The 20,376-nt window shown below is 39.3% G+C and overlaps 2 protein-coding genes across 2 annotated transcripts in view; one reads left to right on the forward strand and one right to left on the reverse strand.

Annotated features, from left to right (window-relative positions):
• syn3 (synapsin III) overlaps positions 1-20,376 on the forward strand; it is a 90,481-nt gene that overhangs the window by 41,362 nt on the left and 28,743 nt on the right. The gene's annotated exons all lie outside the window — the stretch shown is intronic.
• LOC113587426 (metalloproteinase inhibitor 3) lies at positions 278-14,200 on the reverse strand. The gene is made up of 5 exons (XM_027026086.2): positions 13,806-14,200; positions 8,333-8,415; positions 7,347-7,458; positions 4,981-5,102; positions 278-2,828 (listed from the first exon to the last, which is right to left on the reverse strand). Exons 1-5 carry the CDS (start codon positions 14,173-14,175, stop codon positions 2,631-2,633), a joined length of 885 nt encoding a protein of 294 aa, XP_026881887.2. The 5' UTR covers positions 14,176-14,200; the 3' UTR covers positions 278-2,630.

Raw genomic sequence — 20,376 nt, forward strand, 5'->3', positions numbered from 1 at the left:
CTCACATGTAGCTGTGTATTTAAATCTCTAATAATGCACATACAGTATATGTTTTCTATTTTCACTTTATATATATTGGAGCTGCTTCCTGTTGGTGACCATGTGTTGATTACTATAAAAGTACGAACATACAAGAACAAACTTGATTTGTTTATTTAGACTTGGACTATGATATAATGTATATACATACACTGCCCATTTTTAAGACTTGTAATCAAAATGGATTTTATATTTAAAGTATAAACATACATTTTGTTAAATATGACATGTTCACAAATGCGATTTTCATTAAATCTTTATTATAAAAATATAAAACAGAAATTAAAAATCAAAACATTTCTGTAAGCCCCTATGAGAAAAATGTTCACCCCTTACTTAGGAATCGGTGTATACACACACACACACACACACACACACACACACACACACACACAGAGAGAGACACGCACACACAGAGACACACTCACACACAGAGAGAGTACATAAACTTTCCTGATCATACTTTTTTTAAACACGTCCATGACAAAACTGACTGCAGGTTGTGTTAAGCAGACACTAGATAACCCATATTAAAATGCTGGGGACTAAAGTGGCTTGGGATTTGAGGAATGGCATTGTTATAGTAAGTAATTTTCAAATACTGTTTAATAACAAGTAAGGTATTGTTTTACCTTCACCAAGTGCTCTACAATGAACTGCACTAATATCCCACATTTTTCTAAAGGAAGGCTCAATCCCCACCCCAACCACTACCAGTGCACAGAAACTATTAAAAACATGCTTTCAAATTTTGTGTTCCTAAACATTCATTGAAATGCCAATTGCCAAACACTTGTCAGAATTCACTGGCCATGTCCTCATCATCTCCAGGCACCCTAGTCCCATACAGAGGAATGGACTGAAGATACTGTGAATACTCCCCAAATGTAAAAGAAAATAGGTTTAGTGACAATATTCAACATTATTTGCACCAGTTCATTTGAAATTGTTTAATACTTTTACATTTATAGAAATATTTTTCCATAGCTAAAACCTCTGTTTATGTAATGACATTTAAAAATTTCATTAGTACCAGCCAGCTAACTTTTAGGGAGTGAAGTACCATTAAATTAAACATTTTTAACATCATCATTGTACAAGCATGCTTTAAGGTGAAATACTGTCCTTGGAACAAGGAACTGTTAGCATTTATATGATTTCTAGTTCCTGGTTTTTGATACATTTGCACAGGATATTTCCCCTTTCTTAAATACTATGGGGCAGATTTTCATTCAAGATTAAGAACAGTCATAAATAAAGAGCAGTGAAAGCAGAGAGCTAATGTATAATTCTGTGTAAATAAAATTAATCTGGAAAACATTAATATTTATAGCATACAACAGAGGTTTCAGTCAGATAATTGTTTCTTAGCTTATATCATAAACAGCAAGAGAAACAAAATAAAAAACAAAACTACAAATTTCAGGTATTGCCCCCTCAAGAAAATAAATGTTCCCCAAATTTTGTGCTATAAGGTTCATTTTTGCTGTGTTTGTAAAAAATATACATCATATTTATTTGTGATTGTTAAAACAAATATTTTATGAATGTATGATACTATATTGTGACTGAACTCTAGAGCACAAAGCAGGAGGCAAGCAAAGATAATTTATAAATAGATATTTTACAGTATACATGGTGGACTATATGTATACCTGCACACATATACAATTACTCATATAGTTCTTAATCATCATAAAAACAATACTATATCTGTGAGGGCCAGAAAATATTGCTTTCATAAATTATTACCTCATCATCTAAATATTGCCCTCTAACTGAAACATGAGGATCTTGATAATCACTACAGATTCTGATGCTGCAATGATGCTGCATTGTTGGCATCCAATCTTTAAAAAAAGTTTTCATGGCATGTAACACTTATTGCTTTATATTAGAGTACTACAAGCACTCTATATTCAAATGCTATGTCAATAAAGTGCCAGCATTTTAGAAAGCTTGGTTAGTGTATTCTCAAAAGACCTAAAGGAATACACAAGAATTTTCCAGGTAAGAATCATTTTCTAGTTTTTTAGTTTAATAGCTTCTTTTAACTTAAATGTATCGAAAGTGTCATGAACTTTGTTCAGTCTGAATTTTTCATGTTTGGGTAATGTAACTATGAGATTCACCTTACAAGGATACAAGGTAAAAAGATCTCCAAATCTAACCCCAGTATGTCATACCTCTGACTATGTAAAATATTAATTTAATCACAAGTTTCAGCAGTAACCGAAACCCATTATTTAACCTGAAGAAACTTGTTTCTCTCTTTGATGTGTCTTTCTGAAGGCAGTAACTGCTCAGTATGTGTCTCCGTGGACAGCAGCATGCAGCTGGTGTGGGCCACAGCAGAGCCATACACATTAGGACACGGTTGTTTACATCAATAGTGCTACCACGGGCACTGAAAAAAGCGGGCATAATCGGCAGGATTGGAGTTAGCATGACCTCTTTCTCTTTATGGATAACTGTGGGAACAAGGTAGACTTAAGGGTCATTTTTAAAGAAACAGGTCTGAGTAGTAGTAGAAAGAAGTGGAAGTAGAAAGAAACTTTTTTTTAAAAAAGTATGAATGATGTGTGGAGCGTTCAGGGGTCAGTGGTGTTGATGGTGGTTTTGTCGCGAGAGGTCATCCCCCGGTACCAACTACAGTAGCCCTCTTTCTGTTGGATGCAGGCATAGTGCCGGGACTGGTAACCAGGGTAACCAAAGTGCGAAAGCATGTCCGTCCACAGGCACTCGTTCTTTGAGGTCACAAAGCAGGGCAGGTAGTGACAAGGCTTAATCTACAGAGAAAGAAGAGCAAGACTAAAGATGTATCTTAAAAGCAGACACTCAAATTGTAAAGGAGGATGTAGACTAACTGCTTTGAATTATTGTGGTTATTTTTTCACTGTGTTTTACACAATCTCGCTAGGGGTGCTCATTTATGAAATAATTTCATGTTAAATGTTAGTTTGTGATCACTTACAGAAAAAAATACAATTTATTTAGTGTTTTTTTACAGGTAAAACTTGTAAAATGTCAAATTTTCATTCAAAACTGTAGATGCTGATACAATTATATATGAGAATTTAACACTTCTGCCGAAGAACACACCAATTCAGACGACTTTCCCACATAATTTTATACATGAGGCCCCAGATGTTTATTTGCTTGGCATGTGCAGCAAAAGCAACCAAAAAGTGTAAATGTGTGTGCTTAATTATGTTTGTGATACTCTTTTATCCCTTTTAAATTATTAAAAAGTAATTACAGTGAACCTGCATTGTAGGGCATAGGAACAAAGAATAGTTTGGATTTAGCATCTTCATAAAGCTCAAGCCTTATCAAGCAATTGATTCACTTAGTGAAAGACATATTATTGTGGCAGGTTATTTATATGGAACTATATTTATTTCTGTAAGCTTTGCACATTGAATTTGTTACTTCCCTAAGTCTCAATTAGCATCTAAGCTCATTTTTGTTGTAAGCTAAATAGTTGCACTTATCTTCACTTTATAATCAGTTACTATGTATGCAAAAGAGCTTATTGACAGCTATATGCCTCTCTCAACTTAACCAATGCAAATGCAATATGCACATTCATATTTGAAGAAAATGGAGGCGATTTAAATTACTTCCCAGGTGGCTAATGAATACAGGACTTAATGTGTATCAGTTACATAAATGTATCTTACAAACCCTTTCTTCTAGAATATTTCTGAAATGCCTTATAAGGACATGCTCCTTGATGCACACCTGTGCCTCACTCTTGAAAGGAATTGCCTGAGTTGGAAGGTTCATGTTAAGACAGGCAGTAGTTTTGCCAGAAGGTTAATGTTACGTTTAGTGTCTTGAAGCTGCAAGGTCAATATGCATGCTGGATTTGTAGATTTTCTTTAAACAATCCAAAGCTCAATGCATTGAGCTCTATGCAACACTAAGACAAATGCTTTGCACTGGCATGCACCAGCTCTGAATAATAATTTGTTAAACAAGCAGTTGGAAAGAGAAAACCAAGTGTAATTAGTCAGTATGTGCACTAGTGAGGTGTGACGCCAGTACTGAGCTGAGAAGAAAGTGCATGAGCCAGTGTGTGAGTGCACAGTCGCCACCTTCTCACACATGCACTCTCATAGCTGATTTGCTCAGGGACATTTAAGGGGAGCACTGGATGTACAAAGAGATTACTTCAACACAAAGATGATTTTTGTTCAGTCTACCTTTAGAAGGTCAAAACAACCCCCCCCCCCCCCCCCAAAAAAAAAAACTAAACTATGTTTTTGTCTATATATGTCTATTTTACTAACTTTTTTTTTGTTTCTTGGCTACATAACACATGAGAGCAGGTCATGCATAAAGTATATTGTTTTCTAATCCTCAGTTAAACTTACAGGCAAAAAAGGCACTGCATATTTCTCCCTCACCTCTCCCCTATATCATCCCTACATTTACTACAATCCAGTCTACACTGTATCTGTGTAGTCAAATCCAGATGTTATAATGCAAGAAAGGTAAGGGTCCCAGATAAGATAAAGGGATCCATTCCTCTGCATATTCTCCTGCATTGCAGGTTAACAGGTTATGCAAACTGCTGGCATAAAACCATCATTTTCATCAGAAAGCTCAACATTTGGATTTCGCAAGCCCTTTACCACTGTTTCGGGGGAACACAAAATTAAGTTTTGCCCTCTAGAATAGAATAAACTAATGTTGACTTTTTTTCTATAGAGAAATTGGTTCACTGAGTATAGCCATGCAAAACTATTGTGTAAGTGAATATGTGGGCTAGAAACCGCTGGCACATCAGAGTAGTGTACTGTGTTGGAACCAAACGCGGTTCCTGCTCCTGGCCCTGAGCCCGTCCCTGGAGCCGGTGCTGTGTGGGTAGCCTCTCCCCTGCTTGGAGTTCCCTGACTGCTGCAGTTCCCGTGCTGGGCAGCCGCTGCCACTCACCCTGCAGTTGCAGCCCAGCTGGTAGCGGTGGTTGATCCCTTTCTTCTGAGCCAGGGACAGGCGTTCCCACCTCTCGTTAAAGTTACACAGCCCCGTGTAGACCTTGCCATCATACACACGCCCTGTGGAAAAAAGGGAGGGAGATATAATTGGTGCTGGATATTTGTATTTTATTGAGACAATCACAGATACGCCTGTAATGACATTTCTGTTTTATGTAACGAATGGTGAATATGTAGTGTACCATGAAAGGCTCTATAATGCAACTTGCATCCTTCTATATCAAGTAGCCATGGTAACTCTCAAAGAGAGTAGCATATGCAGCATATGTTTATGCATTTTATAATCAGTATGTTACATAAATACACCATATTTAGGTCAGAAGGGCTAAAGGCCTTTTAACTACGGTAAGATAATCTTGCCCTGTGCCGTTAAGATTAAATGACCTCCCTCCACATCTTGATTCTCTAAAGGTCCTTTAACGGATATATTTAGCTTTTGGCTGTTTGCAGCTTAGAGCCTATGACAGGATCCCGACCGGAGTGACAGGTGTTATGGCCGAGCTCGGGGCTGGCATGGCGGCAGACTGAAGCTACAGCCCGTGTGCCCTGTCCCTCATGGTGGCTTGTGCTTACAGCCCAATTATTTTAGTCGCTGGTGAAAGCAGATCTTATCGGGGCCCTCTTGGTCGGTGCATGCAAGTCCACGGGAGGCCATCGCACAGGGTGCATGTGCAAGTCAGGAGAGCTAGCAGAAGGTTGACATGGCTGACATAGGAGTGATACCCAATTACGGGCTAAAATTCAACACACCCGAGAAGGCTGTATTGATGTGCATTTGTGGGAGAGACAAAGGGTAGGGGAGTAGGGGGCTGGGGTGTGTGTGTGTCTATCCAACCAGTCTGCAACAATCAAGGTCTTGTACTCTTTGGCATCCCATTATGCAAGTATTTCACATGGCGAAGTCAAACAGCTTTAATCTTGTGGCTCTCAGCCAAAGATATATCGGTATCTAGTTTCTAGAGCTGTCAAACCCTTTACTACGAATTGCAGTGGAGTCCCTGCAGCAGGTTGTGCAGGAGAGTTGCTGCTTGCAAAGGACATAACTTTGCCCCTGCCTTGTGACAATCTGTACTGTATTTAAGCCAAGAAACTTTGGCCGCCAGCAACCTTGCTTTTGTAGTGTGCGGTATGCAGTAGACGGGCAGGAGTACATGCACCCACAAATGGTAGTCACTTTTGCTTCTGACTGGCACTCAAACAGCCCTTATGCACTTCAATACCTTCATTTCTATAGCTCAAATATAGGCGGTGCTTTTAATAATACCTAAAAATACTACTACAGTTGTGTCATGTTGAACAAACCTTGGAGGGTGTTATGAATTGTTTTATAAAAACCTTACACAACTGTTCAGTTTTTTGCTGCTTTTGCCAAGATAATGGCCCTTACACAAGACCATTTTTGAATGTTTGTCATTTCAGTTATAACTATACTAACTCAGATTCAACAAATGCTACTATACTAAATTCACCAATTTGCCATAAATACTGACATTTTATTATGTGTGTGTTTTACATATATATATATATATATATATATATATATATATATATAAATAAAATGACATTAATTAGCCTATTTGTCAAAATTGACTGTTTTAGACATCAGTAAACAAAAACTAAAGCACTAAATCAACATTTATAGAGGAATAGCTGTCACTTAAATTCTGTACCATCACAGACATTAATAATATATGGTTTGACATGAAATCAGATGTAAAATACAAGAAGGCACATGACTAAAATGGGAGGAATTTAAGAGGAACAGAGATGACATGTGTAATCAGATATTCCAACTAGGCATTGACTGTTCAGAATCACAAACTGCTAAATAGCATAAATGTATTTTAATTAACGGGTACTTTGCTGCTATATATGAAGTCAGTGGAAAACAACGTTTTGCATCAGGCCTTAGCCAACAAGACAAATAGCTATTGTCACAAGTTATATTGAGAAAATACATTGGATAATAGCGGAGTAAAAAATGTAACTAGTTTCAAACATGATTATACATACAAGTTTCAAAATGTTTTATATTCAAGCTCAAATAGCCTGCTTCAAACAAAGTAAACAGGAAGCTGTAGGTACAATCCATTAGTCAGTAGTTTTTTTATTTTTGCTTTGGGGAACGGCTTTAAATGATTTGTACAACTCTGAATCATGCTTAAACTTCGGTTGTGCCTAAGAAAATTATAAATATTAAAAATGATTGATGGTAGCAAGTGAAGAGGATTTGTTCACACAAAGGTTGCATGAGGCTCACAGTTGTTTAACTAGTGGCTTAATAATGACATGGCTGGAACTTACCTGTGATCAAGTACTGGTATTTGTTAATGTCAAACTTGACTCCACACAAACTCTCTGAGGCATCTGTGTAGATGTGCTGGACATGCTGTATTTTGTTGAATCCTTTGTACATCTGTAGGAGTGGAAATACACCATAGGCAAAGGTTTTAGCAGTGTGAAAAGCTACGTAACTGACCAAAACTCCAAGATATAGGACACAACTCTATTTACATTGGTAGTAATGAGCAGTCAGTTTTTAGTTTTAATTCAGGTTAATTATTTTGCCCTCTTTACTGAGTTAATCAGATACCTCCAGACAAACAAAATTCTTGTTCTGAGAAATGTTGTTTTGACAAGTGCAATTTATTTGTCAAGGAACTAACAGGAAATTCTTAGAAAAATGTGAATATTCTGTGAGGACCAGCCACAATAAATGAACCCTCCCTCAAGGATTATGGGAAAACCATGAGCTCTAAATACAAAACATTTGTTTAGTGCATTTCCAGGGGATTTTATTTTTAGTAATGTTAACCATTTATCATAGCATAGTTTAAATAAGACAAATGGACAGAAAGTGCACGATTTACAGCTCCGTGGCTCTGAAACAGATCATGGCAAAACAGAAGCCTAGAGTTTTGCAAAGTCTTTCATAAGGATCAGTTTAAACTACAATAGACTTTGCCCTCAATGTAGGGAGCATTTTCAAGGGCAAGGTTCAACTTTTCGACATCTGTAGATGTGCACCGCGTCATGCCTGCATGCCTGTACCACAGTTTGCACCTGTCTTGATCAGGTGACTTTGTCCTCTTGGCATTAGTCATGCACTTGGAATGTACATTACAAAATCCAGCTCGGATACTTTGATGGCTGAGTGGAACACAGTGCTGGGGTTGTGTCCTGGACTTTGCCTATTTTGAGTCCAGGACACAGTGTTATAGCAGTGCAGCTGCATAAGAGTGGTGGACTACAACGCTGGAGTGAGCGGACCCAATGGCTGTCTGACTTGCCTTCATCTGCTTGACTGTGTAGCGCATGGTGCCAAAGGGCCCATCCTTCAGGGGCTTCTTCCCCACCACTTTGGCTCGGATCACTGCAAACAAAGCACACGAGCGCATCCTGGTTAATTTCACCCAGACAGCTCAAGTCACATGCTCTGTGAGCTGAGAAGAAACCCAAGGAGGTTTTATTAAATTTAACAAAGTTAGATCAGCAGCAGTAAACCGACTCCAGGACCTGTTTCTCTCTGCCAGTTAAGACAGTGGGATAGTTGGAATTATAGTATGGCTGAAAATGGATTAGCGTTTGCGCTTCAGAACATAATGAAAGCTATCATATTGGCGGGAGGGGTTCTGGGTCAGTGGTTTGCATTCTCGGTAGTCTATCGGTCTTCTTTGAGCATAAAGCAAAGCTTCATAAAACAAAGCTTATTCAGAAACAGGAAGTCATCTGTAGCTGACCACACTGGTATCTCACTTATAACTGGAGACTTGCTTACATGCATAGAAAATATATATATGCATGTGATTCTCAATGTGAATACTCATCTCTCAATCATTTTTTCTGCCTGTCTTTCGGTGAGAAACTGAACAGTCTCCTTGGAGAGCAAAGAATGAGGGCATGTCAGTATTACATCAGCTCACATTCTAATCTTGCCTTTCGCGAGAGTGTTAAACAAACCTATATGAGCCAGCATAGACACATCAGCCAGCCAGAAGACTGCATAGCTATCTGATACATCAATCTTATCCAACTGGATTCACATAAACAGCAGCAAGATATGGCCAAATAGTCAAAATGTCTGTGGTTTGGTTTATGTGACCTTGCAGGCTGGCTGGAAGGACTGGGGCCCATTGCAAAGGAAGCAGTGAACATGTGAAGGTTCATTTGTGACAATGAATAGGCTTTTCTTGTAGTGTCTGATTCTGCCACCCCTGCCCCCCAAACAACCCCCACCCCTCTTGGGGAATATCAGGCAGGGTGTGAATTTCACCTGCTCGTCTCAATAGAGAGAAAAAAGACAAAGAGAGCAGAGTCAAGAGAAAAGGGAGGAGAGGTGACAGCAGAATCTCACAGCGACGGGGATGTTTGTTATCTTTCCCCACAGGAATTTCCTTCCCACATTTCCTTAAGACTCGCATTCCTTGGGCTAAAAAAAAAGAAGAAAAGCAGCTCATTCCTCTGGCCCAGTGGGGACAGAAGGTTCTAGCACCTTCTCCAGCATCAGACCGCTTCCTCTCTGTCCCTGAGCTCACACTTATGGGCTAGGGAAGAGCAGGGAAATTAAGGTCCAAAGCAACTCAAAGTCAAATCACCAATGTGCTAAAAGTAGCATGATATTAGTTACAGTTTATGCTGGCTTTTAGTCTCATGCTTATCAGAGTAGTCAGTACTAATTAAGTATGGCTTTTTAACCAAGAAAATTCTAAGTACATTCCTACATAATAGTAACTAACATATAAAATGAATAACTTAAAAATTGCTGACTTTGACTTGCTCCCAGATATTTAAGTGCATTGAGTCAAGATACCCACTAAATTAATTATCTACAGTATGGCTAATTCTGCTGCTTTAATACTTAAAACATGTATTGAGGTTTCTTGGTATTTGTACTGGTAACACTAGCAGTAAAGAACATTTTTGCCTCTTATGGTATTACCAGGGTTAGTTTACAGCTTCTACCTTGAACCCAGTCATCAAACACTGTGGGGTCAGTGGTCAAACCATTAAACTTGAACCCTAATGTAGAAGAGTCTCCAGGTTAGGATTGCTACCTTTAGTGGCTGGTGGCACTATAAGACCTCAAAAGCATGCTGAAGAATAATATGTGCCCCTTCTGCAACCCTTCAACCATTTTTGGACTCCTGCATTGACCCTCTGCTACCAGTCGTTCACACACAGCCGACACGTTCAGTCAACTGTTTCAATGAACATCTTTATCTTGGTGTCTGTTGTCATTTCTTTAGGTCTGAGTGAGACAAATGTGGGGGAAAATTACAGAAATAAGTCCATGTTCTGGTGTGCCAGTAATTCCTAAAGACATGCTTACTGGTGCAGAAACCACTGCTGGAAGCTTGTTTTCAATGTATTTGAATGTCATTGCACTCATATAGCTTGTATGCATCATGTTTGTGCTCGACAAAGACTGTTGCCTCATTCACTTTACACTGATGCTTATGTACAAATTGCAAATTACTAATTTCTTTGAAGATGAAAATTACAGGCATGATTAGGCAGTTCAGTTTTCACATTGTTGAACTGGGGAGCAGGAAAACTTGCAATCTTAATGAGCTTTAAAGGACCAATCACCTAAGTTTTTTTCCAGACTGCACTTGAGCCAAACTGGAAGGCTGCACATCTTCAACATGGCCAGGAACAAGAAATGCCTTGTAAATGATATAGTTGAATTGGAAAACAATACGAGAATTTGTACAGGTTGCCTAAAAATAGGCTAGAGGTTTACTGACACATTCTGGTTCTCTCAAGTCAACTTCTGACTTAGACATGTACCTGTAGAAATGCCCTCACAGGAGCTGCTCCAGCATGGTGCAATCCAGCCCAGGCCACGTTGCCCAGTACCCAAAGCCCCTGGCCTATCCACACTGCCTAGGCTGCTTTGGTGGAATCTAGAGGCCAAAGTGTAGGGCAAAGCACAAATCTGGTGCATGAAAGCCCTTCAGTCCAGGCCTTACTGAATAAGCTATTTCAGTCCCCTCCGAAACTTAGCCAACTGGCCCTGTGCATGAAATCAGCTCTATTACCTGGAGGTATACCGCACAGTCATATGGGCAGGAAATGGGTCGGTGTCTAGAAATGGTGTTTGACTGAAGAAACGTACATTAGGTCTCAACACTGGAATGTTTGGCTGTAGTTAAGGGTGCAGAACCATGCAGTCTACTGAAAGCAGAACTGTTAGTGTGAACACCAAGACCTGTAACCAGTTCTTAAGCTTTTTGGTATCATCTGCTCTGGATTTGTGCTCCAGCATTCCTCGATAGGCGGGGAGCGCTGAGGATGACATTTATGATTCATCTTCATGCTGCTGATTACAGACTATTGGCTGCCTAAATGTGACTGAGTCATCTTCCTCCATGTCGCCTTTGAAGTTAAAAGACAAGCCGTTTTATAAACACCCAGAGGGAAACAGGCGGCTGTATACTGCAAATCATATTCTGTTGTTCTACAAGGACAGGCCATGTATAATATCAATTAGGATTTAACAGAAAATAAAACTGCAGAACTTTATAGCTCTTTGGCTTGTTAAAAAAAAAAGTTTTACTGTATTAGTAAAGGATGTTAAGTAATGTGAACCACAGAAATTTTTCAACATTTGGCTCAACTATGAGACTATTTAAAAGTGACATTTAATGGTTTCTCTCAGCAATGGAGATGCATTATCAAAAGTCAAGAAGGATTTCATTTATCCAGCAGATGTCTGAGTCAAGATGTTTGGACTACGTTTCAGCAATATGTTTGCACATGCGTAAGGAATGCATAGATTGCATATCTGCCAATCTTCTTATTAGCTCTTGCCAAAATGTTACAAAAAAACACCTCCTAATGATTTAAGCGAACAAATCCAGATAGAGATAGCCAACCAATGTGCTAAGTACTAACCTACACCACATGACTTCATGCCACACATTTGGATAGAGAGACTAGGTATCAAACATAGAGGTTTCATGACAGTGGGGATAAACTGACAGTACTTGTTTAGGATTCCTCATCGGATGCATATTCTTAGACCAGATCAGATTCCAAACTGCAACCCCACACACCAACACCGTAATTTACAGGACATCTCTACAGTGTATTTAGAGTTTTAGCTTGTTGGTGGCTTACACACTGAACATGTATCCACTCATCTTTGTACATCAACAAGACAGCATCTCCTGGACATTTAATTTCAAGTCATCCCATGCACTGGAAGAAGGAGCAAGCATACTGTGTTTCTGTAGGAGGAGAGCAAGGCATTAGCGGTGCTCAAAAGCCCTCTGGACAGCCATTCAGAATGAGAGAGGGCCTGGAGTAAAGGGGATTTTGTGGGGCTCCCCAGCACCTGCAAGTTCTGGAGAGCCCCAGTTTCTCAAGGGCTCAGGCCTTGGTCATGTGCAAGGCAGATTAAAGTAGATGAAGATCGATCCATCTCCCCTAAAAGCACAGCCAAGGAAAAGGAGCCCAGTGAAACTGGGTATTGCTGGATATAACTGAGAGCCATAGGATCAACAAATACCCACAAGGGGTACTATGGAAACTTTGCCATATGTATAAGAAACGAAACACACACTGTTTCTGTGCCACAACCTTTACGTTTTATGCACTGCTTACTGCTAGGCCAAGAATCACTTGTCGGCCAGAACTTCAGGCCCCCTTGTGATGTTCACACCTGGTCCCTAAAGGGTTAAATAGGCTTCCCAACCCTCTTACAATTGTAGTTTACTATAGACCTACTTCACCAATGTGACCATCTCAGTCTCTGTCTCTTTTTGAGAGTGCTATTTGTGGACCAGTACTGTGTGTACACCAGCTGGATGGGTAAAATCACATGTGGCCCCACCAGCAGTCCCAACCTCAGCTCACAATAGCACCTCTTTAGCCACCCACTCTCTGATTCTCTTAAATGTTTGCTCACCTCCATTCTCTAACTCTGCCATTCCCTCTGGGTGAACTCACTTCAGGCACATACTGTCATTTAACCCTTCTGTAAGCAGCACTTACTAAATTCATTACACAACAAAGCCACCAAGTCACAGCACCAGTAAATGGCGGTCCGGATACCCTCCTAAGACAACTTCTAAATAAGGCTTTATTATTTTAAGGCTATACCGCATCCGAAAGATGTTATAAAGCCCTATTCGAATTTAAACGAAGGCTGGGCTCTGTAAGTCTTGTAGTTTACTTCACACTTTGGTGTAAGCGTCTAGCTTCTAGTGCATTCTGGTATATTACTCAGCAAGTGGTCGTTTGTTCAGGAGGGGAAAAAAACATGCCTACTGGGACTTGTTGCCATGGCTACTGTTAACTCTTCCCTCCCTCCAGCTGCAGTCTGAAACTTTTTTGTGGCACGAGAGCGTAAAGAACGCGCATTCCCGATACACTAAGTGCTCTTTGCATTGAATACTGTTTACTGTGCATGGCGTGCTAGTGTTTAATGTGATCTACGTTACATTCGCCTGTTCTCTCCAGTTACTCAAATAATCATTGTGATCCCATAGCAAACCGAAGCGTGTCTCTACCACTACGCCACATAACCCAAAATATGCATGTAAATATTTAGTTCTCAGTACATAATTTCAAAAATCGAATCTGATATGTCTGAAAGGAACGCTGGTTGAAAACAAACTGTTAAAATACTTGAATGTAGCTAACCACGCAATGCGTATACAGATGACGAAGCTAGTAAGGAAGGAGCTATCGTTGCCATGTGAAATTATCAAACACATTACAAGCGAGCGATCAGGCTATAAATAAAACCTTTCTTACCGATATCCGAATTGCAGTATGCGTCCTGCGGGTGAGACAGTGCGCACGAGCAAGCTTCTGTAAGCTTGTCGACGTGCTGGCTGCCAAAGATGAACAGCAGGCTTAGCAATGTGAGGCAAGATTTCATTTTGAAGTTTATTCTGAAAGCGTCAAACTTCCTTCGTTGCGCGAGGCGAAGTCTCTGGCTTATCGGAAGTTCTCCGCAACACCGATGTGTAGGTCCACTGCTGAAGTCCCCACTCAGGCTGTCAGTGCGCTGTGCTCTCGTGTCACTTACATATAGTTCGTGAGATGAAAACGCCACCCACAAGCTCTGCAGTTCACGGCCAATCACAATGTCGATGATGCCATTTAAAAATAACAGAGGCATGACATATTGGAATTGACTTCACAATTGCCTTTTTTGTTATTAAAAGGGAGGAGGGTCTTTACTAATCCGCTCTCTTTTGATGCTTCTAGTTGTCTGGGCAACTAAAGGTTATCATTATGAGCCAGCATGGGTGGAAAATGCATGCTTCATGGAATAAAACGTGAGGGTATGTTGTATGAAGAATTTCCTTTCAACATGTGTTCTCTAAGACTGTATGTAGCATTTGTATATGACAGTCAAACTGAGAGCCAAAATAAAGTAACATTTTAAAAAATATTGTTAAATATTAATGCACCACTGTACCACCAAAACATTAAAGTGTTAATGTGAATACTCTTTTTATTAAATCATTGTGTCATATCCAATCCCCTAATCATTAATGTTTTAGATCTTGGTGCTGCAGATACCACCTTTGTGACTGTAAAAAGAGTAAAGCAAAGCAAATAGACTTAATAATCTTCATAATCAGACACATGACTGTTACATAAATCCAGTTTCCCCTCTCTTGCCATAGCAACTAAAGTTCTAAAACACAGGACGAGAGCAGTCTTTTGATAAGGTAAACCAGCAAACCAAAACTCGTAATCCTTCACAGTGGACCCAAAATAACTCTTAATACTTCCCTTCCCCCCTCCTCTAATTTTTATTTTTGTTTTTGATTTTTTGTAAGCATGTCCAAAGAGTAGAGTGGAGAACTAGTTCAGAAAGCTTGATCTTTTGAGCTTTGAGGAGTTGTGTTTAAGGTGTTTGGTTATGTAATATCTGCCTTAGCAAGGAAGGGAACTCGCCCTCTGACTACTTAGCCATCACTTGAAATCACTTTAAAGCTTAGATGTATGCCAAATTGGACAGTGGACCCTTAGACTCCAGCTTCATGGCCTTTGACTTGTGTTTTGTGACATGTGCTGATGTAACCAATGCCAGTGCATCACATCTGGGAGGTTGCAGAACTGCAAAAGTGCAAGGGGACTTCAGCTTGCTCTGTTTATAAGTTTAACATTAATGCTAATATATGACACCAGAAACAGGATGAAGACACCTAACAGTGGCTATTATTTGTGTTATTGTGCATTTGATAACTTGGTCATACTCGGAGGTGGAGGGATTTATTACCTGACCCCATTGTGCAGGCTCTTGCCCTCCAGGACCAGTTAGAGTTATGCAGTTTATTTTAATACAGATTATAATAAAATATGTATTATAATAAGTTACAGTGTCTTAGACAGTCGGCTAACTGTTAAAGAAGATCATAAATTATAATATAGGTTTATAAAATTGCAATTCAAAACACCATACATAACATATGTTAATTAAAATCTGTGCTCAAAATCACTCCTATTTTGTTTATGTAGTCACATCCATATTTGTGTATTTCCACAAGGAAAGTCTGCTGAAGTTTGCATCAGAAGCGGACTCTTTGGAAGTTTGCAAAAAGCGTGCATTATCTTATGACCTAGAGGAATGACAGAATTATCCCTATGGCCTTGTAGCATTTCTCAGGAAAAGCTTTGCCTACAAGTGGGAAGAAGACAGGAGATTTTTACTGGGTATTAGTTTTGAAATAAGTATGGGGGTGAGTGCTAGTCTCAGTCACCAATGACTTGCACTATACAATCATCATACATTCGCACTGGCTTCACTATACAGTCATCGTACATTCATGACCCTTTCTGTGCTTACAGCACTCTTGTTGGGAAATGTACATGCAAATTAAGATGCATGGATTACCAGGTACACTACTAAGTAGTACACTACTAAGGTACACTACTATTTTACACAACCTTTTTCCCTCGAAATTCTCTTTGCATCATTCACATGTCATCGCATTAGAGGTGAACTCTCTAAAAAAAGTGATAAAAAAAAGATGCGTCAGTTAATGTGCAAGATCTCAGAATCATGCAGCAATTTCATAAGTGATAGGCCATTGAAACTCAGCACTTTGCCCACATCCGGCATGTCAGAGTTCAGATTAATGCGTGGACACAGTAACCCCTGTCATACTGTGACACGGGCTATTGATGATCTGAAGTCATAGCCAGTTGAGGTCAAGTGTGTGTTCAAGTGTCAAGGCAGTGAGTTATTGTCATAAATTTGTTTTTGCAAAATGCCTGTCTAGTATAGTAATGGGGAGTGGAGAAGAGTCAGGAAGAGATATTTGATGTAATAGCATTTACTAAGCATTTACTAAGCAAACAACAGTCGAGAACATTTCCAAATGAAATGAGACCACAAATTCATTGAAACATACCATAAATACTTTAGCGAAAAATCAAGCATTTCTTAAAATAAATACTGCATTTTGTGGAAACAATCATCATAATACTGTGACATCACATTAGCATTAGGCCAGAACACAACAGTATTAACCAAAATGAAAACATTTTCAAAAATACCTCATTTATCATCATTTACAACAGAAATGTTCCTGACAACAGTGGGGTAATATTTTCCACATTAATGTGTAAAAGCTTTTGATTTTATTTCTACTAATACAGCATTTATTAAATGCTTTAGGTTTATTGGCTTTAATTTAATTGTGTTCTAAACTTTTTTTTTCCTTTGTAAATGCTGTTGTGGTTTGACTCTCTAGGCTACCATACAATTAAACCGAAGCACATAAACAATCAGAATCAGAAGCACATTCCTGCAACATGTAACAAGAATGCCAGGAATTTGCTTTAGTACCATGGTGATTGACAGCCGGCACAGACCCTACAAGGATCTGTGCAAATCAAACATTTTAAACAGACATTCATTTCCATTCACTTCCAGTGTATTATTATTTCCATGAGTGTTTTTTTATATCAAGCATCATCTCGCATCAAGCAACACTAGCAGTAAAAAATACATGAATGATTAAATCTTTTGAACTCCCTATTATTAATAATTAATAATCACTCAAACATCTGTCAGCTTTCTGTAGCTCTGTCAAATGGAAAGAGTAGGGACTGCAATAGTTAAACCTTATTTAATGCCCAAGCCAAAAGAGCAAAAAAAAAAAAAAAAAAAAAAAAGAATGACTGAGAGCTGACACTGTTTGAGTATTCAAGGGCTGTGGCACTATTTGACTTGAAATTTAAATTGAGTTGTTCCCCCATATTTCTCCATCAGTACACCATTGCTTGCTATTGCCTATGCTTAAGTAACAACACAACAAGTAATGTCATAATAAAAAAAACAGGAAACTTGTCATTAGGACTCTTGCGTAACAGAAATGCTTTGCCTTCACAAATGATATGCCATCTTTGGGTGGCAGAATCAGGATGATGCTGTCAAACTGTTGTAGGCTAGTGCAAGGACTCCAGAAGAAAGGGAGTTGGCGCGGACGTTCAGTTCACTCTAGCCACCTAAGTATAGAAAAGAAAGCAGCGGCTCTTATTATGTTGCCACCGCACTGGCAGGCTCCAGAGGGACCGTAAAGACCTACTGTATTGTATTGTTTGGTGGAGGTGCGTGGAGCCGGCATAGCTCTATAATGACAAAAATGGAATAAATGAGTGACTCAGAGGAAATTCCTTTCATCCAGTGGCTAAAATAGACTTTGGAAAGAGGTGCAGGGAAATTGACTGAGATTCAAAAATGTAGCTATAGTGCATGTGTGTTGAGAAACGGGTTGCATGCATTAAATAAGAGAATATAAAATCCTTAATTTCCTTAATGTTTGTCAAACTTCATTCACTTCTATTTACCTATACCTTTCAGATTCCTGAGCCATGGGTCATGGGTCTTCAGGGCTTTTTTTTAATGTTTTTTGAATGTAACAGTTAATGTTTAAAAGATTCCTAGGGGCATAAGTAATTGGGACATTCTTCACATTGACATATTAACTGCCTAATTATTCGTTTTAGTATATCGCAGTAATACTGTGAGAATATCTGCATTGCTCATTTACAAATAACCATTCTTCACCCTTTTCAAAGACGTTTATATGACTACAGGCCCGATTAGTTGTTTCAGTCATTAAACTTCTTAGCTTCTCATGCTAGACTACAAAGTGTGATAAATGGGTGGCAGTAACCAACAGATGCTAATTTCATCAGTGGGTCCTATAAACAGGAATGGTGTTTTCCACTGTGTCACACTGACAGGGTACATGACCATGACCTCACTGGAAAGCAGAAGAATGCAGAAAGGGATAAATTGTATGCACTGATAACTCTATCCATGTTGATGGAGATGGGGATTTTGGGTGATGGTGACTCATTGCCATGGAAATGGTCCATCCGAGCCTTCTGTACTTCCCTCCAACCTATTCTAATTTGGAATTTGGATGAAGGCTTTCATGGGGCAATTTATTGTTATTATCCACCAACGTCCGCTCTCTTCCCTCGCGAGCGTCAACCAAGCTGTATCAAGGTCGCTCCTGTCAGATTATGTTCAGGTTTACGGCTGTTCCGGGATACCAAGGCCTTTTCCTGAAAAGGATATTCAACAGCTTACCTCAGATGGGAACTCTATATATTATATAGTAAGAGTCAATAGGGATGTCAGATCATGCTAGGAACTCTGTCCAAAGATAGATTCCCTGCTCCTGTCTCCTGCCTCTCTGTTTTGGAGTTTGTGGTTAGAATGTTCCCCAGTCTGTTGTATAACTTTATGAGGTAAGTCACTGTGGAGTCGGGGTCTCCATGGCGATCCTGAGTCATGACAGTGCAGAAATCTCCAGGCAGAATACTATTACCTATGGGCCTCATAAAACTGACACAAACACAACTTGCCTATATGTCATATGCGGACATTTCTGAACACATGTACAGACAACCACAGGCAGTGTAGACAACCACAGGCTGTGTTATGTCTGTGATTGTTTATGTAGGATTTTATAAGGGAATTATATATGTGTTACCGGGCACTTTCAAACAAATGCTATCAGTTTTTTCTCTTAGTCCAGTCCAGATAGACACACATCCGGCTGGAGTGACCTTACATACCTTAGCAGATGTTTCCTCTGTATTTGCTATCTTCTTGTTTTGCGATGCTGCAATGTGTCTATTTCCAAAGAACCATGTATAGGAGTAGAAAAGCATGTGGGTGGATGAATAGCACATAAAGGTTAAAAGAGGCCTTAAGAAGGAAGAGTGGGCGCTGCTGACTCATTGTGGTGGGGATGGTTCAGGTCAGGGGTTAGTGGGATACGTACATAAGCCTCAAGCGGCCTGGACATGGACCTCATCAGAGAGCTTAAACTGTCTAAATATAGCCATATGGCTGGAATCCCCATTGTCTTTTTATTGCTAATTTTAGGTTGTTCACAGTGTTATAATGCTGTACCACAAATAATAAGTCTAAAAGTTTTCTAAATCTCCATTAAAGGATGTTTTCTGATTCTGAAAACATCAGCATCAGAAAACCTTACAGAAAACCTACCAGAACACTTTTGAGTCCAAGCAAGCGCAGAAGTAATATTTATATAATAAACATTTTCTTTGTCCTCAGAACCCCACTGCTGGAATTAAAACAAATCACAATAAAGCAGCTCAAAATGATGTTTAAAACAACATCACAGGCAATAGGAATTCTCTTAATTGAACACACCTAGGCCATGTGTCAGGGTGCCATATTTTTTTTGCAAGATTTTCTTTTCCACAACCTGCTAAAATTATACAGAGCACAAAGTAAGAACTTCTTTTGGTCAGCTCCTCTGTCATCTTTGGACCATCTGGCTGGAGAGTGGTCAGTGTTCACTCAAAGAACCACATTGATGTCCACTGGGTATGTTTGACTGTCATAGGAACTAATCGTCCTAACATTAATTTTTTACAGGAATCCCCCCCTCTCTTTCTTCTCTCAATTGCATTCACTTGTAGCGTGGGAAAGCCAAGACCCTGTTCCTCTTCAGCGTTTGGTCACTAACATCGATGTGAAAGTTTGATGCTATTTCAGGACTGTTAAGCTGTTCATTCCCTTGCAGTCAATGGGCTGTTAAAGTTTAACTGGATTTTGCTCATCTGTTTATTGAGCCTTTATTGGGATGTTTTTTAAACTGTTATGTCTCGTCAAGCTGTAGTTTAAACAGAATCACCCTGCCTCTGAGGGAATTGGGGTAAATGTAAGGGGTGTGCAGATAGAATGGGACATGGTTATTGTTAAAGTACTCTTAATGGCCCTGTTGTTTATAGCGTGTTGTATGTTATGGGAAGTGGCTTTGGTGGGCCATATTGACACAAATCATGTTATTTGTAACTATGTCATCATGTATAT

Source organism: Electrophorus electricus, chromosome 2 (assembly GCF_013358815.1).
Source record: "Electrophorus electricus isolate fEleEle1 chromosome 2, fEleEle1.pri, whole genome shotgun sequence".
Taxonomy (NCBI): domain Eukaryota; kingdom Metazoa; phylum Chordata; class Actinopteri; order Gymnotiformes; family Gymnotidae; genus Electrophorus; species Electrophorus electricus.